At 38.2% G+C, this 26968-nt stretch overlaps 1 protein-coding gene across 6 annotated transcripts in view; it reads left to right on the top strand.

Annotated features, from left to right (window-relative positions):
- Window positions 1-26462, top strand: part of LOC128790212 (golgin subfamily B member 1-like) — a 34131-nt gene extending 7669 nt beyond the window's left edge. Inside the window, exons 11-30 of one of the 6 annotated variants that reach the window (XM_053946774.1) lie at window positions 306-415; window positions 770-887; window positions 980-1071; window positions 1544-1694; window positions 5135-5244; window positions 5989-6112; window positions 6953-7083; window positions 7904-7951; window positions 8249-8358; window positions 8623-8791; window positions 9135-9239; window positions 9496-20298; window positions 20581-20732; window positions 20813-20972; window positions 22259-22411; window positions 22921-23088; window positions 23924-24021; window positions 24380-24514; window positions 25154-25268; window positions 25755-26462. In XM_053946774.1, coding sequence (XP_053802749.1) covers window positions 306-415; window positions 770-887; window positions 980-1071; window positions 1544-1694; window positions 5135-5244; window positions 5989-6112; window positions 6953-7083; window positions 7904-7951; window positions 8249-8358; window positions 8623-8791; window positions 9135-9239; window positions 9496-20298; window positions 20581-20732; window positions 20813-20972; window positions 22259-22411; window positions 22921-23088; window positions 23924-24021; window positions 24380-24514; window positions 25154-25268; window positions 25755-25913 — 13211 coding nt within the window. In that variant the 3' untranslated portion in view covers window positions 25914-26462. The remainder of the gene's footprint in view (window positions 1-305; window positions 416-769; window positions 888-979; window positions 1072-1543; window positions 1695-5134; window positions 5245-5988; window positions 6113-6952; window positions 7084-7903; window positions 7952-8248; window positions 8359-8622; window positions 8792-9134; window positions 9240-9495; window positions 20299-20580; window positions 20733-20812; window positions 20973-22258; window positions 22412-22920; window positions 23089-23923; window positions 24022-24379; window positions 24515-25153; window positions 25269-25754) is intronic. The other 5 variants (XM_053946776.1, XM_053946778.1, XM_053946779.1 and 2 more) reach the window with 5 other exon arrangements.
- The last annotated feature ends 506 nt before the right edge of the window (window positions 26463-26968 follow it).

Raw genomic sequence — 26968 nt, 5'->3', positions numbered from 1 at the left:
CTTTGCCCCAGACTTTTTTGTGTTTTGAGCCAATTTCATACTTACTGCAATGAGAACGACATGAAATTTGATGGAATATTATTGCCACAGTAATTAAAGTTATCAAGTACTGTAATAATGAGGGTTAGAGGATTACCAAGATAATCACATGAACTGTAAATTTCTCACTGTTTCTAATTCTTATGTTTTTCTGTAAATGCTGTTGTCTTTTGTGTGCAACTTCCAGTTGATAAAGGAATTGCACACAAGGTTTGTATTAATAATCTCTCTACAGTTTTAAATAATTCCTGCTTTTTGTTTCTTAGTCCAAGTGAAATTGAAAACAGAAGAGGCCAGCAAATCTGAAGCCAAGTTTTTGAAAATGAAGGCTTGGTCTAAATCAAGAATCAAACAGCTGGAGGATGAACTGAAAAATGTATGTGTAGCTTTGTGTTTAAGGCTCTGTGTCTTTCTCCAACTACTGTGCTTGGAGTTTTGATTGGGAAAAAGTAAACTGTAGTGTAAATAGAATATTAAAATAGTTTACTTTATGAATTAATGTATGAAAATGGAATGCACATAACGTGTTGATACAATATGTAGTTTAAATAAAAAATATTACAAATTGTGTTACCAGCATTCAGGAGTAAATTTGTTAGAGAGAGCTGCTGTATTGCACTTTAAATATTAGAAAAACTGTTATTCTAGATAGTACTAAAGAATAAGAAAAAAAAGGACTTTGCTGTGATTTTGCTGTGTTTAAAACCCCCATAACTGTATTTTCTTTCAGTTTTCCTCAAAGAACAATGATGTATCTGCTTTAAGCAGTCGTGTGTCAGAATTAGAAGTTGAAAATGAAGAACTACAGTCGAAACTGCAGTCATTGCATGAAATCGGAACTCAAAATGGTAAATGAAAATCTTTTTCAGATGATCCAAAGTAAAGAGACAAAGAGAAATTATTTGTGTCCTCATGAACCAAATTTGTTATGTTTTTGTAGAAGAACTGCTGAAAAAGTTGGAGCTCTATGAAGAGCAGCAGAGGAAGCTGCAGGCTGATCTTGACCAAGTTACAAAGAGAGCAGCTTCACAGGTTGACTCGAAAATTGATTTGCATGAGTTATTGATTAATGGTGCTAATTAGACTTTGAGAAGTGTGTCAGCTGGATATTGGAGCTGAAAATTAATTTATTGATAGATGGAATTGTCAGTGTCAGTGGCTATTCAGTTGGAGAACAAGGTTTTGAGTTACTCAGTAAGATTGATTTCTACCTACTTTGCACACACTTTAAATTACATTTCTCCAAGCATTTTTCTATTTATTTAGTTACATTTAACATGAGTCATCAAAGTGTGGCTGTTATTTTGTAGACAAAATAGTTCTAATAATTTATGAAGTTATGGGACTTGTTTTTCACGTAACCTACAATATCTACAATCTACACATATCAATTTCATAGATTTTTATTAAAATGGTGAATTATGATGGCTTGCCAACTTGTAATGTCTTTACATTTGCAGAGGGGTGTGGTAATTTTTTTTTAATACAGAATCTCTCTTGTTAGGCCAGTGAATCAGGTAGTGTGGATGAATTGCAGAGTCAGCTGTTGGAATGGCAGGAAAATGTCGCAGAGTCAGAGGAGTCCCGGGATCAAGTCCGAGAAGAGAAATCTGCCATGGCCTTGAGAATGGCTCAGATTGAGGAGGAGAGAGAAGGTGAATTATTTTATTTCCAGTACAACAATCCTGTTTTTATAGATATGTGTGTGTCTGCTGTGCTTCAGACCGAATTGATAGCACATCACCATGACTCATTTCTGTAGTCATAAAATATGTATAGTTAGTGAAATTGCTGAAATTTGCAATTTCTGCTTTTTCCTATTCCCTCAAGTTTGTTTTTCATATATTAATCTTGTTTTATATAATTTTTATTAAGTAGATGTGTTGTTCTGTTTGCCATTTGAGCTGCTGCTTTGTAAGACTGCTTGGCAGGCTTATTGTCTGCATATGCTAAATGGTAAAAATGATAAAAAAATAATATTTTATCAATGATAAATAGTTCCCCATTGAAATATTAAAGCTGCTTGCCTAGAGAAGTGGTGAATGTGTGGGGGACAGTAGTGTTGGTTTGAATTAGAGGAATGAAGGTGGTGCTTAAGCAAAATGTACCTGGCATGGAATTTCTCTTTAGGAAATGTCTCTGTTTAGGATATTTAGTGATCTGTTAGTAGGTGCCACTTGTATAGGCCAGCTGAATAATGCTCACTGGCAGTGACTTGGAGGTGGTTAAAAATATCAAATTACTTATAGAAAACAGCATTTCAAGTAATGTCAGCTTTTAGAGCTTGCTAAATTATTAATTAATCAGCTGATGAGAAACTGAAGTTGCTTCTATTAAAGCTTATAAAAGTCTGGTTAAATTTTAGATAGCTTTTATTGCTCTTTCCATGCCATCTGAACTAAATTATAATTTTTGTCCCCTTAGTTAAACGTGGGGAATAACGGCAAATTTTAATGCACAGGACCTACCATCATAATTAATCCAGTTAGTTAATTTGAGCCTTTTCAATCAGCAGCTGAATCATTTTTCACTTCCATGATCCATTTGAAAGTTCAGTGTGTAAGCACAGAGATGTTTTAAGGATCACATCTCTTCTTTGTTATGCTTTGGTATTGAAAGGGAATAATACCCCTCCATCAAATCTACCTGTTAGCACATCTGTGCTGGCCACAGAGCCACATGCAATATTAATAACACTTGTAAAATTTCCTCTGCCTCAGTCCAGGTTTAATTTTGCATTTTTTTTCCCCTTGGGAATAGCATGATCTTTCTGTTTCTTTTTTTCCTGCCGTTCCACCTGGTGAGCCCTGAGCGTCCCTTCCCCCTCCACTCCTACCCTCCACTGTGATCTGGGCAGCCAGGGAGAGCAGTTTCCCATCAGTTTTGTGCATGCAGGTTCCTGCAGCAATGGCCCCTTGGAATGTACTGTTGCTGATTTCTCCTGCTCTTGCTTCTTGTGGAGAAAATTGCCAACAGTACCTTGCAAGGTCTGCCATTGATGGTTTGTGGATTTTAGCAATATGTGTAACAACTGCTGGGTTTTAACTTGAGTTTCTCCTGCCTTGCAATACCTGTTTCTTCTTTTATATTAATGAAATCATCTTCATTTTTTCACTGTAGTAACAGCTGACTCCATATTTATCTTGTATCTAGAGACAAATTGCTTGGCTTGCCACAAGTAGTTGTGACTAAGTAAGAATCAAATTAATTCTTAGTGCTACCTGAAATTCAGAAGTATTTTTAAAAGAAGTAATAGTCCATCCCATAAATTGCTGAACTTGCATGCATTAATATTAGCTACCAATATTTTAAGCCATATGTAAATAAATGTAGCGTCAATAGTGACTCAGGGAAGTACAGATACATCATAATTTGTTATATGCAGTGGTTATCTGAAAAAAGATGTTCTGGGAAGTTTTTCAGGTTTTTATGTTAGAGAATTGCAAATGAAAAGCTTCCTAAGCTGCTGTAAAACATTAGAAAACGTATTCACTTAGTAATTGTTGTTAAAGCAATGCTCAATTTAACTGGAAGTGTTTTAACACTTGTCTGAGTGTGCTAAATCGTTCTAAAGCTCCAATTCCTATACTTCCATTATTCTTGTGACACTGGTAATTTCATTGTTTTCTTTCATTATCAGATATACTTAGGAGCTTAAATATGTTGGGTTCCTGTATTACAGTGTCAGAGGAGGGATTAAAATTTTACCTGGAATAGATCTTATTCTTTGAACTCCTCAACTGGCAGTTCCTGTAAACAGAGGTTTAAGGCCTGTGATCAAAATTTGGCATTTAATTTTACAGCCTTGAAAAAGTATGTATAATTATTTTTAAAAAGTGTTAAATCTAGAAAATAAACAAGGGCATTTAAAACACTTACGAATTGACCGTGCAAGAAGCCAAAGTGTAATTGAAATCAGAAGTATAATCCAATTTATCAGTCCCACTTGAAAAGGGTCATTTTTTTTTCTTTACCTTTTTTCCCCACTAATCTTTGCTGACAAGACATTATGGATATAATGTTGAAATATTACAGGAAGAATTTAAATCTAGCAGGTGCTACAGAATTGTGAGTTAAGGAAATCTTGGTATAAGTAGTTCTTGGCCAACTCAGATGAAAGCAGAGTATTCCCTATAGGGCTGAATCTCCAAATAGTTCCTCAGAGATGCATTGATATCAATTCTCTGAGTTTCGTGTGCTGTGAGGACAAGTGTGGATTCATGTGGTTAAACTGGAAGCCAAGTTTGTAATTATCCAATTAATGTAACTTTCAATTAAAGTATGGAGCCACCATTACTTGCCCTCCCTTTCCCTGGCTGTGCTGCTGTGTCTGCTTTGCATGGAACGTGTTGTTTCCTAATCTTTACTCCAAATGTGTTTTGTTGTATCACAAAACAGATGGGAATGCACTTCAGATGACAAATCATTTTTAACAATGAACAGGATGCATACCTAAGCTTTCATATTCTCACTTTATTCAGTGTATTTATTTACCAGTGATTCTGTATTTGTCCTGAAAAGACTGATTTTACTAATTATGATAAGATGATTTGATGCCAGTTTGCAGTGTGACATGTGCTTGTGACTTCCTCAAATGATCTGGCTTTAGAGCTTGTACTAAGATTAAAATTATAAAAATTAATGTGCTTGTTGAGAATAAAAAGGCATCAGCTGAAAAAGCTGTGGTTTTCATCATAAAAATTAGGCATATTTGAACCTGGTAAATTGAATTGAGATGTAATTTGGCATCTTAATTGATTGGCTTTCCTTCTTAGTATGGTACAACCTCACCCTTTCCACTCTCCTGTATAAAGTCTTCCTTTAGAGCTGATGAAGAAGTGAAGTTAGACTTCAGTTTGCTTCTTCTTAGCAAGATACTCAGGCTTTATGTTCTACATAGCAATGTTGGAGGGAAATCACAAGGTGAATGCAGTGGATTTTAATCTTTAATCTTGTTCCTGTCAGTCATTTGTAGGGACTTCACCCTGTCCCTGGTCTCTTTTCATGTAGTAGTGTCTGATATAAATGTAAATGCTTTCCTGTGGCACAAAACTGATTGAGGATGACTGGTTCTTTCCTGGCTGCTCCGATCCAGCCATAGTCTCAGGGCAGCAGGAGCTGGAGGAGGAACTGGCCACAGTTCAAGGAATGGGCAGGCTGCAGCAGGCAAGAAGAAAAGGCAGTCAGACCAGCAGGAAGCTGCAGGTGGGTTCCAAGAGATGTGAGTTTATTTTTACCTGTCTGCTAATAAAAATGTGGAAAGTACTGTTATTTATGTGGCACTTTAGTCTTTCAAACATTAGAAGCTTAAGAACACAGATTGGAACTGAAAACACTGATAAATTTAATGACCACTGAAAAATTACAAGGTTCTCTCTGGAGTAATTCCCATGCCTGAAGCCATGTGCATACTTCAGATGTTAAGGCCATTTTTGGCTTCTATAAAATCTTTACAAATCTCTTTGCTGGTGGAGCTTTACTGAATAATTAGTGCCAGTTCGTTCAGGTGGACTTCTAGGTAGGTGGTGCTGTACCTTGCATGAATAAATGGTAACTTTTTTAAGAATTAGGATGGCATTGTCCCATTAACAGACCATTGGAAGAAGATAATTAGTTAACTGATACTTCAGAGTACGCTTAACTTCAGAAATCAGGGCACTATATCCAAACATTGTTATCCATTAGCTTCTCAGATAGCCAAGGGTGTTTTTACAGGCTTGCAGGTATCTTAAAAAGCCTGTGGGAGACTCGACTTCTCTGGAAATAATAGCTGGGAGCTGGGGAGGCCACTCTAGTCCACAGCAATCCCACATACTTGTATTTAAGTGCCTGAATCAGTGCTGAGTTTTGGGATTTTTTGATTGAAACAGAGGTTTTAGTAACAGAATTATCTTACCCCTGCTTGCTTCCTTCTTTAAGTTAAACTTCCTTCTCATGTTTTGTGTGTAGGAAGAATTCCCCTTCGATGGCAAACAATGCTTCCAAGAACTGAATGTCACCTTGGATAGCACTGACTCAGCTGAAGGAGAAAACATGGGAGGTTGGTGGCCAGAGTACCCTTCACCCAATGCAGGTGTGATAGCGACTAGACAGTTGATGAAAGCATGCACACAGCATCTGCATTTATGTCTATTTTTGTTTTCAAATTCAGCTAACAGCCCATTTGTGGTGTATTCTAATCTTTGTTGGATTTTTTTGGCTTGTGTTTTCTTCCTTTCCGTTTCCAAGCATGTGCGTGCTGGATGAACTGCCTAGTTCTGGCTCACAAGTACAGCATCAATATGGCTGAGCACTGGAATTGGATGAGCTTTGATGCCCATCAGATATTCCATGTGGCAAGATCACGTGTTTGTTTTGAGTGTTGTTCCTCTGAATGTATTTCCAGTTTATATCACAGTTATGTTGCAAACCAGAATTCCATTTCATTGCTGCTTAATTTAAAAATACAATTCTCAGTTTTTAATGCTGATGTTTTTATATCAGTGGTAAAGATTGTAAATACATCTTATTGTTAAGATGGAATGGGCTCACTTGCAAATTGTCAGTCCAGACCTGTTTATTAATAATTACTTAATATATGATCCTGCAAGCACCTGATCAACTTTTGGTTAATGTAACATGAGCCACCCTATTGGTTGAGCCACAATAGTGGTGGCTCAATATTCGAGTATTTCTGCTAGGTCCTCTGAGTTCATAAGCTCTGCAACTTATTTTGGTTTTCCAACAGTTAAGGGTACTTTTGCCATCTAAATTTTGGGGATGTAGTGCCTCAGGCATTTCCACTAGAAATAGGTGAGATTTGTTTGTGCCCAACACTGATGACAACTTTGAGTAAAGAGCTGCAGCCATTTCTAGACTTTGGGAATTTTGGTAGACTTCTCTTGAAAGAATTTTCCTTCTTTGACCTGAGTAGGTTTACGGAGTGTGGTCGAAGAGTTGGAATTGGAAAGAAACCAACTGCAGGAGCAAATACTTTTTCTGGAAGAGCGCTGTCAGGATTTGGAAGACAGATTTCAGCTTCAAGGTAGAATGGAGGCTCTCCAGGTGAGCTTTGGAGTTGTGTAAACTTGATGATGCAAGAGAATCATTCTCAGTTTATGTTCTTCATATTACAACCTACAATAAGCCAAACCCATCAATTTGCAGCTGGCAAAAAATGGCTGAAACCTAATTTACACTCATTAATTATGTTGTCAGAGAGTGTGCACATCCTATATTATGTTTTGAGGTTGAAGCCTGTTGCTTTTGTTCAGCATGTGGAAAATTATGATTAGGATTAAGCTTTATTTGTTCTAGAAACATAGTAAAAAGGTAACATGATTTCCATAATTCTTTGTGGAAGTCTTTGCCAGAAGGTCCAGAATTAGATTTGGTTATGACTCCATTGAGTTTCTCACTTCTTATATCCCTCAAGTTTCTTTTCTGTAAGTGTGTGTGTATTTAATTTTTCATATATATATACATATATATATATATGTACACATTTTTAGAGAAGAAACTGCTTATATAAAAATGATCCATAATTTTATATAAATATATACACATGCGATCTAAACTCCAGATATTAGCTAGACACATAGTTATATTTTAAAACCATTCACTGAAGGCCCCACAAAGAACAGTCGAGTTCTTTTAAAAGGAAGAGTTATTTTTAGTATTGCCTGACTGACAAATTACTGTGGTAATTTGTGAACCATATTTTCACTGAGTGACACAACTGATCTTGTACTCAAACTCTTGGTGCTTTACTCATAATTCTTTATCTGTTAAGTTGCACATGTATAAAAAAGAATTACTGGTTTTAAGATGAGCAACAAGCTTACATTAATTATTGAGACTCTTGTAACAAAGCCTTTCAATACAGGTAACGTTTGGTGTAGAGGAAGAAGGGCAGCTGTTGAGGGCAGTGCAGGTGTGTTCTGTCTCCTCCAAAATGCCACCTTCTGTTCATGGATGGTGACAAGTTTGCCACGTTTGTCCTACTTGCTGTTGATTCTGGATGTGTTTTGCTTTTGGTTGTTGGTTGCTGTTGTACGACTTGTTTTTTTCTTTTTTTCTTGTGGTTTTATTTTTGAATTGGTGCAGTGGATCTGACTAGAGTAGGAGATTTGTACTGTGTTTGAAACCTCCGAACAGCCGTGTGAATGAAGTGAAGTTCTCTCATGCTTCTCTGGGCGTGCTAATGCTCCTCATAATTGCTTTGTTGCAGAATGAAAATGAGCGTTTGCAAACTCAACTCACCCAACTGCGCAACCAACAAATGAGAGATGTGGAAAAGCATCAGATTCTGATCTCTGGCTTGAATGAGCAGCTTAAAGGGTAAAACGAAGGTTCTTTACAGCTCCACACACCATTGGCTTTCTCTGCTCTAAACTTCAGCTTCTGATGAGGCGTATAATCTCTCAAAACACTTGAAAAAAGTTACTTGCCTCATGTTTCTGTTTGCAGTTGTGTTATTTTTATACTTAGAAGTTAAGGTGGAAAGTGTAAAAATAATGATTCTCTTAGTTTGGGGTTAGTAAATTTAGAAAACTTAACACAAGCTTTGTTTTTGAAATGTCTAAATATCTATTTTCTTCTCAGATTGAGTGACAGAAATAGTTTCCTTGAAAATTCACTTGGAGAAAGAGAACAAAAACTGGTGAGCACGACAGAAAAGCTGGAACAAGTTGAAACTTTGAGGAAACTGCTTCAAGAAAAGGATATTCTGAACAAAGAGCTTGGGGAAAAGTTTGTGCATGCTGAGCAAAAAGTAAGTTAAACTTATAGTTAGTATTTCACGTATTAGAACTGATGAGCTTTAACCATAGCTTTTGATTTGTGTCCCAGACTGTTTTCCCAGTCTGAAAGTTGGTACTTTGTCTTTACAGTTTTGTTCATTTAATTGCTGTGTTTTAAGTTTGGTGTAAGGATTTCTTAGACCCAATACAGCTTTGCATGAAAGTATTTACATTTTGTTGGGGTGATAATTTTTTTTTAATGAATTTAAAAGCATAAACTTGACTGTTGTGTAAACTCAGTATTATAACTGGTAACATCACAATTTTAATAGAATTCTATGTATTTCTATCATATGAACTACTTTTAATACTAAGCTGAATGAAGCCTTAAAGAAATGCAGTGTGTATGAAGTGGAGAACGTTGAGCAGAAAACAGCCATCAGTGATCTCACGGAAAGAGTTGCTACACTGAAAGAAAAGGTAATTTGTAAAAATAATGTAAGAGAAGAAATTCTTTGTTCATTTTTCATGGCCCATTTGAATGTCAGTAAAAGTAACGGCATGAGCTGCTTTAAATTTCATAAACTGAGCTTTCTGTTTGCTAAAAGAAGAACATCTTGTGACTTTACATTGGTACAGGCTGATCACCTTAAATGCTTGTTCTACGTGTGGGTGTAGCTTCTCCCTCTAACAGGTATTTGGAATGTTCTTGTAACATTATTTTCTTGCTGTTTAGACTTTGAAACAAGACAGCATGGTGGAGTCCATGCAGCTGGACCTGGACCAGACAAACGAAGAGCTTGACAAGTTGAATTCAAGCCATTTGGAGGAGAGGTCTCAACTCATTCAAGATCTGCAGAAACGTGAAAGAGAAATCGATAATCTGAAAGAAGCGCTGTCAGAAAAAGACAGGGAGATGTCTGTTCTGTCTCTGAACATGACAGAATATTCTGAGCAGGTTATGATCCTGAAGCATCAAATGCAATGCAAAGAGGAGGAGTTGCGAGGTTTGGAAGAAGCTTTATCAAAGGCTGAAAGGGAAATGCATTTGCTGAAGGAAGTACAAACAGCTGATGTGAGAGATGCCAGCTTGAAGATCTCTGCCCTTTCTGAGCAGAGTGACACCATGAGAATGGAGCTGGAGAGAGCTAGAGCTGAGAATGAAGCTAAAACCAAAGAAAACGAGGAATTAATAAGGCAGAGCACTGAGAACAGTGTGACAATTAAGGATCTCCGCTCCGAAATCAAGGCCAACAACGTTGCGTACCATAACAATCTTGCAGAGTGCGAGTCACAAATTGCTCTGCTGAAAGAGCAAATTACTAAATCATCTGAAAAGCTGCAAGAAACAGAGGATAAACAAAGAAAAGAAATGGAATGTTTGAAATCTCAGCTTGAGGAAAACAATGCTCTGAAGGAAAAATGGAACTGTTTGCTTAAAGAGAAGGAGAGCAAAGCACAGACGTTGGAAAATGAGTTAAAGTCAATTAAAGATTCATACAACAAACTGGCTTTGGAAAATGCTAAAAAAGATGAAGAGTTGGCCGAGTTATCCAGAAAGCTCACAGAACATAGTGATCATGAGGAAACAGCTAAAAAAGAGTTGCAAGAGAAACAAGATCTTATTATTTCATTAGAGCAGAAACTTGGGGGTTTGGAGAAGCAGAATGAGGAGACTAAACTTAAATTAATTGGGGATCTGAAAGCCAAAGAGACATGTTGCAAAGAACTTAATGACCAATTAAGTGAAATAAATAAACAAATTAAAAAATGGGAGATAGAGACACAGGAGAAAGCTTCAGCTAATAGCCAGTTGCAGGCAGATCTTGAAGGGAAAGAAGAAAAATTGGCAGAGCAAATAAAAGCAAATGAATATCTGAAAAAAAGTATAGGTACAATGGAAAATGAGAAGGAACAGCTAATCAGAGAAAATGAGAATTTGACCAAACTCCTGGATGTAAAGGAGTGTGAGTTGTTAAAGAAAATCCAGGCTGTGGCAGAATTGGAGAGTAAGTTATCTGTTAGCACTGCTGAGTATGAAAAAACTCTTTCAGTACTAAATTGTAATAAAAGCACTCTGGCAAAAGAGATTGAGCAACTGTCAGTAGCTGCCAAGCAAAAGGAGAGTTCAGCTGCAGAGCAGCTGGGGGAGAAAACAAAGGAATGTAATGTGCTGGCTGAGCAGTTGTCTGAAAGCAAGGAACAGACTCAACAGTTGCATGAACAGGTGCAATCACTGCTCATTCAACTGAAGGAGATTAGAGATGAGGAAATAAAGAAAGAAGAAATGTTGAATAATAAATTGTCTGAATGCAGTGGTCTAATCCAAGAGCTCAGCCATAGCAAGGAAAAGAATTTACTCCTGCAGGAACAAATTCAAAGCATAACTTTGGATTTTGAAACTGCAAGGAAGTCTCTAGAAGAGAAAAATCTTCAAAATGATTCATTACGTAAGGAAATGGAAGAGAGTAAGCTTTGTTTTGTAGAATTGCAGGATGAAATAAAAAATCTTAAAGTTGAAAAGACTAAATTAACTCAGTTGGTAGAGGAAAGAGACCTGGCTGTGAAAAGTCAGGGTTCAGAACTTGAGAAATTTCAGAGGCAAATTTTTGACAAAATGGAAGAAAATACAGGGTTAAATAATCAGCTACAGCTATTAAGCAAAGAAATGGAGCTGCTTAGGCATGAAAAGGAGGACTTTTCAAGGTTATTGAGTGAGAAATCAGATGAATGTAAATGTCTCCAGTCTGAAATTGCTTCAGTAAGTCACCAAGCAGAAACATCAGCTCTAGAAAATAAAAAATTGAAAGCAGACATAGAGACAGTTAATGTTACAGTAATCAAAAAGTCAGAGGAAATAGCTGCTTTAACTTCACACCTGTCCCAACAAAGCCATAGTATTTTAGATTTGAAGGACCAAATTGACAGCCTGTTGATGGAGAAAGAAAACTTAAAAATTACCTTTGAGGAAAAAGAAACTCTGCTTTCTGAAAAAGAGGCTTTGATTAAGGAAATGAAAGATAGAGTGTTAGGAGAAGAGCGATACGTGGAATTCATTGCAGATCTCCAGTACCAAATACAAGCCCTGAACTTTGAAGCCGATGAGCTCAGACACGCAATGCAGGAAAAAGAAAATGAACTTAAGAGGCAAGGCCAAGAATTTAAGTTATTAAAAGATAAATCTGAAGAGTCTGATGTACTTAGGGTTCAACTGTCTGAGAATATGGAGGTTATTTCTAACCTTCAAAGTCAGCTTAAAAACATGACAGAACAAACATCCCAGCTGAATGACTCAATTGCAAAGAAAGATGCATCTTTAAAAGAAAAGGTAGATGAATGCATTGGTTTAAAAGCACAGCTTTCTGCCGTACAGGATTCTTGTGTTGTGCAGGAGAAGCAGTTACAGCTTTTAGCCTCTGAAGCAGAACAGCTAAAAGTACTTGTTTCAGAAAAAGAATCAACCATCAACAGTATTTCAACATTCAGTGAGAATTTAAAGATGCAACTTCAAGAGAAGGAGACCGAGTGTGGTGTCTTAAAGAAACAGATGGTGGAGCTGCACGAAATGAAAGAGAATTTCCAAAAAGAAATAGAGCGTCAGAAGACTGTAATAATTGAAATGGACCAGTCCTTATCGGAAAAGGAATCATCTCTTACAGAAAACAAAAGCCTCCTTGAAACTCTGAAGGAGAAAGCAAAGAAAGATGAAGAGAAGACACATTTAATTTCTCAGCTCCAAAGTCAGGTCCTTGAACTAACACAAGAACTAGGAAACTCTAAGGAGCTAGTCCGTGAGAAAGAAAATGCCTTTTTATCTCTTCAGGAGAAAAGTGAAGCACATTACAAGCTGAGAACTGAGTTGAACGTGGCTCTTGGGCACAAAGATGAAGTTATTGCTGGACTGTTTAATTCCTTAAAGGAGAAAGATGCCAGCATACAGTTGGCAGAGAGCAATGTTAATGCTCTTTCTAGTGAGATTGACGTTCTCAGATCCAAATTAGAAGAAAGTGGAACAGCCATGAAAAACCTGACTGAGGAGTTTCAGGAAAAGAACAAGAAGCTTGATAATTATCAGAAAAAAATCGATTCTTTGACTGTTGAGCTTGACTCTCTTAAAAGTGAGCACCAAAAAGCACTAGACCAAATAAATACTCGGGAACAAGAACTACAGCAGAAAGACTTGGCTGTGGAGTCTCTGCGTGTGACATGCACTGAACAGGCTGAGAAATTGGAATGTTTGAAGTTGGAGTTCAATAATGTAAATTCCAAATCATCTCAAGACTGCCATGACAACATGCTTTTAATAAATAGTCTGCAGTGTCAGGTGGAGTCTTTAGAGAAAGAAAAAAGCTTGTTGCAAGATGATGTTGGTAGACTGATGGCTGAAAACACACAGCTTACTGCATCTCAGACTGATTTGCAAAAGAAATTGGAAGAGCTCCGGGAAATCCATGAAAAACTAGAAACCAGTGAGAATTATTCAAGGATGCAGATAGATGCTGTCAAACTGCAGATGAAGACTGAAAAAGAGAAGTTACAGATGCAGGTTAGTGTAAAGGGTGAAGAACTTTCTAAATTACAACTTAAATGTCAAACTCTAGAACTAAGTCTGCTTGCGTCAGAAAACAAATGGGTGACAGAACTTGATAGGGCAAATTCACAAAATAATGATCTTACTGAGCAATTGAGCAGTTTAGAAAGTGAAATGAAATCAAAAGATAGCGAAATCCAGTCTTTGCAGCAAGAGCTGGATCTTATAAAAGAGAAATTAACTCAGAGCTTATCTCCATTACTTAGTAGTAGGTTTTTAAGTAAAGAAAAGAGGGCACCAATTTCAGATTGTGAACTGCAGCCAACTGATAGTAAAACTCAGTTGGAAAAAATCTCCACTCTGGTAGCTGCTATTCTGAGCAAAGAAACAGAAGGAGAACGTTTGCAACTAGTGCTTTTAGAAAAACAGAAAGAAATAGACACCATGAAGGATAAGTTAAGAAGTATGGAGTCACTTGAGAAGCAGAAGGAGGAGCTGCAGAGTGACATGGAAAAGATGAAGGGCAAATATATGTCTGAAATGGAATGTCTGTCAAAAGAAATGGTCTCACTCAAGGAAACAGTAGGCAAACAAGAGTGTCTCCTGAAAGAAAGGGAAGAGTCTTTGGCAGAAATAAATAAGCAGGTGGAATATCTTCAGGACAAGATGAATAAATCAGAAGAAATGGTAAGAACTAGTCAAGAAAAGCTGCAGGCTGAAGGTAAAAAGTTAGCAAGTCTCCTTGAAGAAATAGGGGAAAAAGATCACCTCATTGAAAACTTAACATCCCAGGTCAATCAGCAGAAGGATTTAATTTCTGGTCTAAGCCAGCAAATGAAAGAAAAAGACTCTTCTGTTACCCAGGTCATGGAGTCACTGTCTAATGAAATGCTGAATTTTTCTGAAGAGAGGAGTACATTAAATGCCAAACTTGAAGACCTTGAGGCTGTTCATAATAATTCAGTGGCAGAGCTAAACCGAGTATTGCAGGAACTTGGGGATTGTAAGAAAGAACTGGAACATCACCAGGTTATGTTAAGCAGTAGAGAAACTGAATTTAAAGATTTAATGAACGAAAAAGAGGAGTTGAAGTGTAATCTTGAGAAAATGGGAAAGGAAAAAGAGAATCTGAAAAAGAAGCTTCAAGCGGCATTGATAGTAAGAAGAGATCTAATGCAAAAAGTTGGGAAATTAGAAAAGAGTGGACAGGAAGAAATAGAAAAAGAGCAGAAAAAAGCGGAGGAGCTGTTGAAGCAAGTTAATGAGTTAACAGACAAACTGAAACTAATTGAAGGACAAAGTAATGATTTTGAGTCTCATCTTGGAACTTTGAAACAACAGCTTGTAGAAAAAGATGCCAAGATAAGTGATCTGACCAAAACCTTATCTTCAAGAGCATCCTATTTAGAGGAACTTCAGCACAATGTTGCAGAACTGAATGATGTCATAGCCGAAAAACAAAATGTTTGTGAGCAGAACCTAAAATCTTTAGGGGAGAAGGACTGTATGCTTGCTCATCTGCAATCTGTGCTTGATGAAAGAGCAAGGACATATCAAGAGGAACGTTCTCAGTTGCTCTTGACTCTTGAAGACGTGAAGTCTGAACTTAAAAAGAAGGAAGAATTGTTGAAAGATTCCAGTTTAGAAGAGCCTCGTTCAAGTACTGGAGATGGGAATGAGTATCTGAATCCCAACAATGACGTTAATGCCATGAATCAATTACAAAAAGAAAAAGAAGCTTTACAGAGGGAACTTTTGTTCATGAAAGAAGATATGAAAAAAATCCAGCAAGAAAGGGAAGAGCACATGAACCTTGAGCAGCTCAGGCAAGAACATAAAGCACTCTGGGAACTTCTCCAAACAAAATGTAAAGAGCTGGGCTTTGACCAGTTAGAAGCAAAGGAGCTGGTTCCATCCAAGGCGCTGCTGGGAGAAGAACAAGCTGACCCAGGGAGTCTGGAATCAGACAAACCAAGAAACAAGGTTCAGGTTGCATCCTTGAAAGAGTCAGAAAACACAGTCACTTCAGTGCCAAGTGAAAACACTGAACTAAAAGAACTAAGAAGTAATTATGCAAAACTTCAGGAGGAAACAGAGATGTTAAGGAAAGAGCTGAGAAAAATATTGGTTGAATTTGGTGATGATAAAGAAGAAACAAACAGTTTAAAGTCTTTGAGACAAGAGGAGCAATGTCAGGGCAGCTTGTTAGAGGTCATAAAGCATCTACAGAAAAAGCTGAGGGCACATCAGAGTGAAACTGTAGAGCTCAAGGCAATGCTTGAACATGTGGATAATGAGAAAAAAGCACTTATAAAAAAAAGTGAAGAGGATTGCAGGATGAGCCAGGAGGAACTGCAGAGGTCACGAATTGAAGCTAAGCAGGAAGTTGCAGGAAAGAATGAGGAAATAGAAGAACTGAGATGTTCACTTACGGATTTAAAAGAGAAACTTGGTCTGGAAAAAGAATTATTAAACAAAGCCATCAAGGAGGGCGAGGAAGAAGCCCACCATTACAAAACAGCCTTTGAAGACATGAAGAGTGAAAAAGAGCAACTTCTCAGCTCTTTGGAAAAGTCCAATTTGGAACTAATTAAATTGAAAAAGGAGGTAGAACATTTCAGTGAAGAAAACAAAAATCTTGTGGCAGAGCTATGTATGCTGCGTGAGAAGGCTGAGATGAGTAAATCTGTGGTGTCGGGCAAAGAGCTTAAGGAAGAAAAGGGGACTGAAAAGGAATTGGAAGAGGTTGGTTCAGAAAGTAATTCCCTTCAAGGGAATTTGGAAGGAAAAGTCACTGCTCTTCAACTATCAGAGACTGATTACTCTGGGAAAACTAAACTGAGAGAAGCAACAGAATGTGAAATTCAGAAACAATTGCAAACAACGGAAGAGCCACCAGCAAAACCTGCAAATTTAAATGATTCCAAAGCCCAAGAGCAAAGAGCTGTAACAGAAGAGAAATCCAGAGAGCGCCTCCAAAGGAAGTTACAGGCGGCTTTAATATCACGTAAAGAAGCCCTGAGAGAAAATAAAGGTCTAAAGGAACAGATTGAGCAGCTGATGTTGGAAAGAGAAGAACTGGTGAGCAAGACAAGAATGCTGGAGCACTTGCTAGAGCTTGGCAGAGAAAAGCAGAGTTCAAGTGCTGTGGCTCCTTTGTCCGGAGAGGAGAGCCTTGCTTCGGAAAATGCGAGGCTGCTGACCGAAAATGAAAACCTCACTGCGGCGTGTGAAAGTCTGAAATCCACCATGGAGTCCATAGTTCAGGAAAAAGAGGCCTTTTCTTTCCAATTAAATACCTTAAAAGATTCTCAGACAGTTGAATTGACAGGATGGAAGGCTAAACACAGTGAATTAAAGCAGGAGTATGAGTCGCTTCTCCAGGCGTATGAGAATATCAGTAGTAAAGTGGCGGATATGAGGCAAGTCATTGATCTCAGTAGGAAAGAAAAGCAAGAGGCTGTTCAAAGACTCAGGGAAGGAGAGTCTGAGAAGGAGGCTCTGCAGAAGCATTTACAAAATCTCCTTGATGAAAATGAGGTTATTAAGGGCCAACTGAAACAACTTGGTGAATCCAAGAAAATGGAGGTTGAGGAGTTACAGAGCAAAGCAGAAAGGCAGATCTGTGAGCAGGAAGCCAGGATGCAGGAACACCAGGATCGTCTGTGTGAGCTCACTGAACAGAACCATCAGCTGATTGGGGAGAATGAGCAGCTGAAACAAACCTCTGAAAACCTAAAGCAGGCTTTAGAGAAAATTCAGAATGAGAATGATGTCCTTCATAATAACATCACTGTAACTAAAGCAGCCTTGGGAGAACTGCAGGTTCAAATGGAAGTGTACCAAAATGATACACAATCCAAAATCAATGATGCGTTATGTGAGAATGAATCACTATTAAAGGACATTAATGTGTTAAAGGATAAACTCTCTGAAAAAGAACAAGCTGTGCTTGTCCTAGAACAAGAAAGAAAATTAATTTCAGAAAAAGCACAAGAAACTGAGAAGTCTTTGCTCCACAAAACTCATTGTCTAACAAAGCTTGACACAGAATGTAAAAGTCTAACACAAGAAATTGTTAGTCTAAGTGAAAAAGTTAAGATTTTAGAGGATGACAAATGTCTGTTACAGGAAGAATTAGAAAATGTACAAGAAAGTTCTTACAAAGTAAAGAGTGAGAGAGAATTTCTTGAGACAGAATTGCTTAATCATGTTAAAAAAGTTGATCATCTTACTGATAGGATGAAATCAGCACAGGTACAGAATAACTTGCTCTTACAGCAGCTGGAAGAGTTAAAGGCAGAAAAATCAAATGCGGTTAGAGAAAAGGAAGAGCAGCAGCTCCATCTTGTAAAGATTTTTGAGGAAAAGGTGAAAAGTGCTCAGAGGGATAATAATGGGACTAAAAACAAAACAAAAGAATTGCAAGAGCTCTTAAAGGAGAAACAGCAGGAGATCAATCAATTGCAGAAGGATTCTATAAAGTTCCAGGAGCTGATCCTGGATTTGGAAAGATCTGTGAAATTGTCAAAGTCAAAAAATGAAAAATTTGAAAAGGACTTAAGTAATGCATCAGAAAAGCTGGCAGAATCAAATGATGAAATACTTAATCTCAAGGGAAAGCTTACTGCACAGATGAACCTGTTGGATCAGTCAAAGAGGGAAGTGGACAGGCTTAAAGATGAGAATCTAAACTGGAGGAAGGAACTTCAGAAGAAGGGAGATGAACTGCAGCTTCAAAAGCGAGGATACGAGAGAGAATTGGAATTTCATCTCCAGCAGCTGAAATTGCTTCACAAAAGTGAAATTTCGAACCTGGAGGAAAGACATCGTGCTCTTGAGAGAGAAAAAGCTCAGGCAATGAGTGAGGTTCAGGGTTTGCAGGAGGAAGTCAGCACAAAGGACTCTCAGAACAAGCAGCTGCAGGCAGATCTGAATGCAGCTCTGGCACGACTGGCTGCTTTCACAAAGTGCATGTCCTCCCTTCAGGATGACAGGGACAGGGTCATCACCGAGATGAAAACCTGGGAAACGCAGTTCAAAGATGCCATTCAAAACAAGGAGAAACAGCTGGAAGACAGTAACAAAAGAATAGCAGCCTTGCAAGATGAATTGAAAGATAAAATGACTCAGATTCAAGAACTAAATATCAAATACTTTGTGGTAGAGGAAACAAAGGATGAACTGTATTTGAGGCAAAAATCTGTTGATATGCAGCGCTATGAAGAGCTCTGCAGGATAAAGGAAGAAAATACCTTCTTTTTTAACAGACAGCAAGAGCTGGAGAGTGTTCTTCAGTCCAAAGAAGAAGCTTTGCAGGCACTCCTGAAAGAAAATAATTCTCTTAATCATCTAATAGAGAATAGTAAGAGTGCAGGAAGAGAGATAAAAGCCCTGGAAAGTAATTTTACGAGACAGGAGCAAGAATTGCGAGAGCTTCTAGCAGAGAAGGAAAAAATGAATGCTGAATTGCAGAAGCAGATGACTATTTCTGAGCAAATGAAGGTCATGCTAAATAATAAAGACAAAGAAATTTCCTTACTCATTTCTTCAAAAGGGGATGAAATTTCAGACTATCTGATTCAGGTACAGACTCAACATAGGAATCAGATCAAAGAGTATGAACTTCAGATAAGGTCTTTGCAGATGGAGAGACAACAAGCTGAGGAGTCCTGTCAGAGGCTGGAAAACGAGCTGAGAAATCTCCAGGTGAAAGCAGAAAAAGCAAGTCAGGAGAGGGCTGTGGTTGCCAGTGAAATAGATGCCTTTAAAAAATCCATGTCATCTCTCCAGAACGACCGGGATGATCTTTTTACCAGATACAAGGAGCTGGAACATCTTCACCAGGATGTCTTAAACCAGAGGGACAGTCTCTTAGTTGGCAGTGCAAGTGAGACTAATTCTTTGAAACAGGAGTTAAGGGTCCTTCTCAATAGGATAGATGATCTGCATTCTGAAAATGCAATGCTGAGTGCACAGCTGATAAAATACAGGGAAGATCTTAACCAGGTTTTATCTTTGAAAGACCATCAGCTGAAGGACTTACTTAAGCAGAAATTGGAGTGTATTAAAAGCCTTGAGCATGAAAAATATGATCTTCAGAAACAAATAAAAGAGATGCAGCTTTCTAGTGAAGTGCAGAAGGGGGCTGCTGTGGCTTTGGAACAGGAGAATAAAAAACTAGCATCTAAAGTAAGTGATTTGGAATCTCTAATCGCATCACTAAACAAAGAGAAACTTGTTTCTGAATCTGGAGAGAAGCTGCTAAGTAGTGAGAGTATTCAGAAAAAAGAATCCACCAGGCAGCATGGAGGAAAGCTTCAGAAAAAGGTTCAGGAGCTCCAGAAATCCAGAGGCAGAAATACAGATGAGGAATACAGTGGGACTCTTTTGACACCTGAGGATGGAGATAAACCTGATGCTTCTGCAGAGAAGATGCTGCTTGAAGTTCAGTCTCAAAACAGGGAGTTGAGATCCCAAAATGAGGCCTTTGGGAAGGCTATGACTGCTCTGCAGAATGACAGAGATCACATCATAGAGGACTTTAAAGTTCTTCAGAGCAAATACACCTCTGAGCTCAAGACTGAAAGAAAAAAAGGAGATGAACTTGCAGCTGAATTGGAGGGGTTTAAATCCCAGCTCATGAATCTCCTCAGAGAAAACTCTCTTCTGCATGGGGCTGTCCTTGATGCTGCAGATCAGGTTACCCTTGCTCAGGTGGCTGATGACATTGGAAGTGTCTGTAGGACTTTGGTCAGTCGGGAGCTGGAGGTGAGCAGGCTCTCAGCCGAGTGTGCGAATTATGTCCAGCAGATGGAAGCGTTTGCCAAAGCTATGGCCAGTCTCCAGGATGACCGAGACAAATTGCTGCAGGAGCTCAGCCATCAGAAGGTAACTTCTGAAGCCAAGCAGGGCACAGCTTCGTTTCTCATTGATTGCAGCAGCATCAATGAGAAAAATACTGTTGAAAATAGTTTGGATGTGTCTCAGAACAGTGGCGAAACTTTGGTAAGTTGTAATTAGCTACATGGATCTGTAATTTTATTCTTCATGCAGTGAATGCTCAGAGGCATGTTGGATTCTGGAGTTTAACTTTGTAGATTGTGTGAGTGCTAAGATAGCACTGTGTGCCCAGAGGAGGTGTGTTTACAATTTTGGGAGTTAAGGTAATTACCCTGTTAAACAAAGCAAATAGGGAAAACCTTAGTCTGTAATTAGAATTTTAGTTCTAATAAAACTTCACCCATCTAGTTTTCATTCCAGTTCACTAATGATGTTTATTAAACCTAGGCTAAAGAAGGAGCCAGCCTTGCAGCTGTTGAAATATCCAAACTGAAGAACAAGGTTGATGATTTGGAGAAGGCTTTGCAGCAGACAAAAGCCTTCCAGGCAGAAACTGAGCGAGAGATCACATCATACCAGAACGAGTTGGCTGGATTAAGGTACAACAGTGCAGCTTTATCCTCTTCACTGATTTGTATAGAATATAGAATTACTTTAACATCTGATGTTTTATGTTCAGAATGGAAAAAAACCTCCTTCTCTCCGAGTCCCAGGCGCTGAGGAATCAGTGTCAGATCACAGTGGCTGAGAAGGACCGGCAGATTGCAGAGCTCCAGAGGCTGCAGCAAGACATGATTGGGAAGAAGTCACTCCCTGCTGGCAGCAGTTATCCAGTCAAGGTAAAAGAATGGAATGTAGCAGGAATGTAAAGTGGAAGGTAGCAGCTTATTGTCTGAAATTTGTAGCCTGCTTCTCAAAAGAGCACTCCATAGTAATCCTGTAAGTAACTGTCTTTAATAAATTAGTTAAATCCAGAATATAAAAGGAAGAAGTTGAAAAAAAATTAAATGGGTTTATTTCTTTCAGATGTATTATGGCTGTAACCCATTTTCAGGGACAGGCTTTTTAAGAGGATCAAAAAAGAGCTTGGTGGTTTACATGGACAGCAGGTTTCACGGTTTGTATAGTTGATGCAGAGAGGTTTTAAACACTTAATGAAGTTCATTCTTCAGAGCCTAAATCCCTGTCTAGTTACTGCAGGTTGGACTAGGACCTAACTGGGGGAGAAAGGGGAATGGAAGTGTTCTTGTCCTTCCCCTGCAGCAGCTGGAGCTGGCTTCTGCCAGGAACAAAATCCTGGATTTAGAAAGGCAGCAGCTGACACCCAGGCTTGCAAATGCTGTTTTGTAGACTTGAAAGATTCAAGGAAAATGCTATTTTAGAATAATATTCTTATTTACCTTTTCTGTGCCAAAGGAAGGAAGCAGTATTCATTTTCATTTCATTACAACCGGCATTTTAGTTGCTGAAGTTTGTATGCTGTTCATTTTCTGTGATTACAATCATGAGTAAGAGCTATTGACCAGTAATGTCTGTGGGTAATGGAGGATTTTATGTGGTAAAACCTTTTATTTCATAATTGTATGGGTGAATAGATTCCATAAAACATTAGAGATGGCACATATCCCTCCCTTATTAGAGATTAATATCAAAATGTTAAACTGCCACAGATAAAGAAGGCCAAAGTTGTAAATTGGTAATACATTTTTTCTTTTCGAAATGGATTCTTTCAGCTTTAAAGTCGTATTTACAAAACAGCTGTTCTACAAGTCGTGAATACAAGACCTTATTAGCTTGAAAATAATTTTTGGAAGGTGTTTTATATAAATCCTTTGCTAGCTTTCCCCCTTTATTTTTGTGTTTTGCATTATTTGCAAATTAAAAATTAGGTTGGGTTGCCTTTTTGTGGTTTTTTTTTTTTGTTATTTTTTTAATGCAAGTAATAACACTATATATATGTATAAAAAAATCTTGTATTTAAAGTGTCTTTCAAATGTGGTATTAAGTTGTGAGAAGAAAATAATCTTGTCAAAAGGGAATTCTGCAGGGTATATTTAGTGTTGGTGTTGTGGATTATTTAGAGAACTCCTGTACCATTTACCCTGAATATCCTGATATTTTTAAGGCTTTGGAAACTGCCACCCTTGCTGGAAGTGCAGATGGAGCAGAGGAAATCAAACATGTCCTAGCTGAGAAGAACCAGCTGCAGACTGAGCTGCAGCGCTGCCTCCAGGAGATGCAGCAGAAGGACCTGCACTTCCAGCAGATTAATTCCAAGGTAGCTGGGAACAGCAGCTCTGATCCTGGCAAGCTCATGTCAATCTGGGCTGGCCTCATGCTGGAATATTGCTGAAGTGGTGGTGTCGTGCATGACTGAATGTTATTTTACTTCGAAACGCAGATGTTTTAAAAGAACTCAGCCTGGACATGCAAATTAAATGTCAGTTTTCTTTCTGCCAGGCTTTCCTGACTTGGTGTTTGTCTGAGAGGTTTATTTGACTCTGCATTCTGAAGACGTTGATGAACCTCTGAGCTTCCACTCACAGTCAAATATTTTTCATTACAGAGATAAACAGGTGTCTTAGCTGGAACAAGATTTCAGCTTCTGGTTTGAGTGTTCTGATGGCAGGGGAAATCACTGCTCATCTTTCCTCTGCTCATAACACATCTCAAATCCCAATATGACCTTGCCAAAAAGTGGATGCAATTTTGAAACAGCAGGTCTCAAATCTGCAGGGATTTCCTGGGAGAGCTAATTTTAATGACTTCGATGTGAATTTCTCTCAGGTTGTGCAGTCAGCAGAAGAGAATGCTGTCCTGTCTGCCCAGCTGAAGACTCTTTCCCAGACTCTGAGGGACAACCAGCTTCATTACACTGATCTGCAAAATCGTTACGTAAGGCTGGAGAGGGAATATCAGGCAATGCAAGTGACATCTTTCCAAGGCTCTGTCCAGGTAAACACATACATGGAAAGGTTTTTAGGTGTCTGGTTTTCTTGCTAAAAATTAAATAAAGTACTTTTTGTTGTAGTGACCCAGTACTTTTGCAGGCCTGTGACTGAAGATAGCTGTCTTTATTGTTGTTAAGGTGGTCTAATTTGACTTTTCATTTAAGGAAGTTGTTTTACATATTTTTTTGTTTTGAAGCATCTTTTTTGAGTTGGGCTGCAGCTGGCAGAGATAACTGGATGATCACTGCTCAGTGGATCAGGAAATTTAGTGATAATTTCATATCAATTGTAGATCATTTTACAATGCTTGAGTAATATATTCAGAAGTGAGATCTACATCACCAGTTCATCATTTCAGTACCCTTTGCCAACCCCTCATACACATCTGTAAGATTATTATTTGGGGTTGGAACTTAATGATTTTTATGGTCCTTTCTAACCCAGTCCTTCATGATTTATCATTATTCTTTAATTCTAAAAAAGCTTTCCTGTACTGCCTTGGTTATTCATTAGCAATCATTAACAGAACACCCTGAAATAGCATATGGATACATATAGAAAACAACCCTTGCTCTTCCATAAATGGAAATAAATCCAAACAAGATCTGTAAATTAAGAATAAATGAATAACTGCCTTGCTTCTGGAATTGTGGATGTGTAGATGCATTTCTTTCCCCTCAGACATTGTTGAGAGATGGAAATGAAAACATTGAGTGGCACAAAGAATTATCTGTTCCACTGTTTTCTGGTGCTTATGGCTTCTGTAATTGAAGTAAAGACTTTTGGCAAGTAGAAAAATGGTCACTTGTTTGGTTTTTTCCCCCCTTAATATTTTCTAGGATGAAACCAGAGCAGAAGTTCCCCCTGGAGCGCCACAGGAGAGATCTGGGATTATTGTGGAGATAGACAATATGGAGCTAAATGAGCTCAGGAAAAGGTCAGGACTCAGAGCATGTATTAGCAATATTATTTTCCTGACAGCTGTGTTCTGAGTGTGAAAGTAATGCTTTTCTATCCCTCTGAGGCGTTGGTGTGGAGAAGGGGAAGGAGTGGATTTACAGTAGATTATATGAATCATAAGCCATATTCTTGAATTGTTACCATCTGGTAATACTTGTGGTTTGTATCTGTACACAAATATACTGATTATTGGTGACTTTTTCTTAGTATTTAAGCTGAAACATCTCATTATAATTAAGTCTGTCCCAAAAAGGAAGATTTCCTAATAAAAAAAGAACAAGTAAGTAATTATTTAAGTCCATAAAATATTGATTTCAGATTTTATTTTGTCCCAGGCTTGCAGAGACTGAGCAGCAGTATGAGACAATGCAGCAGAGTCTCTCCCAGCTCACAGAAACACTGGCAGAGGAGAGGAGGAGGAGAGAAGCTGCAGAAGAGGCTCTTGGACTCTCTGAGGAGAGAAGTAACAGGTAAAACACAGACTATTTGTTTGGCTTTTATTTTTAGTGAGATTAGTGAGAGGTTTTCCTGTGGGTCTTAGATTTTTTTGACATACTACTACTACTCCTAATAATAATAAACAAACCTGTGTGTGAACCCACAGTGCCCCAGGAAGTGATAATCCATGTGTGAAAAAGATAAGTTAAACACTGGATCAAGGAAGTGTTATAGGCTTTGGGATTTTTTTTTTCTTTATTTAATTTCATCTGTTAGACTCAGTAGCCACTGCTATTTATTTTTTCCAGGTTAGGAAAAAAATTTCCCATATAGCAACTTTAGCAGAGCTGCTGGTTAGATTGAAAATACCATTGTGCACCTGCATAAATAGTGTCCCTCACTACCATCACCTGAAAATTACTGTTCAGTCAGCTGGTGAATTACTGTTCAGTCAGCTGGGGATTAATTCTGAATAAATGAGAAACACCTTGGCAGTACATTTACAAATAGAGACTGAAAAAGTCCTGGCAACGTAAAGTGGGTCAGCTTTTTGTGGGGACCTTCCCTCAGTCATTTTAAGCATGCAAAATAATGCTTTTTGTGTCAATTCAGTCCTTAAAAGAGGAGATAATTCAGCAGTGCATGTCTCTGTGCCTTGAATCTTTCTCTAGATTTGAAGTAAGCAGTTACAGGTCTGGCCCCAGTGACTACACTGTCCAGATGGAAGATGAAGAGGAGAGGGAAGCCTTAATCATCAATCCCAGTGAACACATTGTTGTGAGAAAGGTAAGGGAATGAAAGCCTTTAAAAGCCCTGAGTTATCAACTCCTTAAAAGTGGTGGAAAAACATCCTTAATTTCTTTCTGTTGAGACTGTGAGTCCCAGACCGGCAGCTGTGTAAACTGTGCCAGAAAACACACTGCATATGTCCACTTTAAAAAAATGTATGTAATCATATTTATACTACACTTCTGGCCATTAAATAAACTGTGTCTGCATTTAATTATGCCTGCCCAAAATGCAGTATGCATGTTTATGTGTGTGGAGTTGCATAATACACAGCTTGGTTTCATTCCTTTCTCCTCTCATTAATGCTGGGTTTGGGGCCTTTAAATCATTTATGCTTTGGTATTTGGCATTGGTTGTGTTTTGGGCTCAGTTGCTGTGTCAGAGACAAAAGGTTTGTAGTGCCTCAGAAATGCAGGCTGCAGTAGAGCTGTTTCTGGTTTGTGTTCCTGATTCTTTCTCTGGTAACTTCTGTCTCTTCCTCAGATGAAAGGAGGAGCCCTTTCTTTGCGCCGCTGGCTCCGGGGGCGAAGCCTTTACTGCTCCAAGCTGCTGACAGCCCGAGCCAAATCCCGCTATTTGTTCCTCACCTACCTGGTCACACTACACCTCCTTGTTGTCCTGTGCCTCACTGGTGTGCTCTGAACCCACTGCACACCCTGGGTGGCTCCTTTGCCTGTGGGCAGTGCCAGTGCCAGTCCCAGCCCCGAGGCTCCTCACATGCTGCTGTTCTGCTATGCACTGGACAGAGTCGTACAAATCCCTGGGACACCACGCGGAACCTTGAGCTTCTCCAGTGAAATTCGTGCATATCACACTTGCTCCAAAGCTGACTTGAATTGCTCTTTTACACTGGGATATTATATTTGTAAGGAGAAAAGATTCCCCTCTGCCCTATAAGGAAACTGCTGCATACAAGTTATTTAATATTGTTTGTGGGTACATAATGGTTGATTACTACTGAATGGGTTGTAAATGATATCTTTTCTATACAAATTTTATTTTAAGAGTTAAACTATAAATTCTAAAGGAATATCAAACTATTACTGTATATTGGCTTCTTGATTATAACAAGAAGTTTTATGGAGTGCAATAAAGGAAGAACTACTGGATTTTTGATTTTCTTTGGTTGGTTAGGTGGTTTTTCTTTTTTTGGCTGAAAATAAAAGAATTAAGAAGGTTCTTTCCCATTAAGTTTGTAAAGAAATCAAGATGCACAGATTTTTGTTTGGTAATGAGGTAAGCTGATGCTTAAAGATTCAGTAAAGATTCACAATTGAGATGACATAAATATTTCCAACTTCTTACATTCTTTTTGTAATTTTTTCTTTCTGTAACTTGTGGGGGTTCAATATTTTTTTTAATTTACTTGCACTTTTCATGATGAGGCTTAATTACTCCCTGTCTTGGAGGCAGAATGTTACTTAGCTGCAGAACACATGAAATTCAAGCTTCTAAAGACACAACCTTACATATTTTACATGTTTCAGCTTCAAGGTACAAATCAGTAAAATCAGCTAAGAATCTTGTGGGAAAAGGAAAACCCAGTGAATATGTAAAATGAAGGATTCCATCGGTTTTACTGATGAGCAGAAACAAGGTTGACTTGGAGTTATTTTAGTGAAGTGATTTATCTGCTTAAGAGGTAGTTACTGCTGCAGGTAAATACGGTAAACCACCTTCTTTAGATTGTATTTAAT

This window comes from Vidua chalybeata, chromosome 6 (assembly GCF_026979565.1).
Source record: "Vidua chalybeata isolate OUT-0048 chromosome 6, bVidCha1 merged haplotype, whole genome shotgun sequence".
NCBI classification, from domain to species: Eukaryota; Metazoa; Chordata; class Aves; order Passeriformes; family Viduidae; genus Vidua; species Vidua chalybeata.
This window is presented reverse-complemented; position numbering and strand designations above follow the sequence as displayed.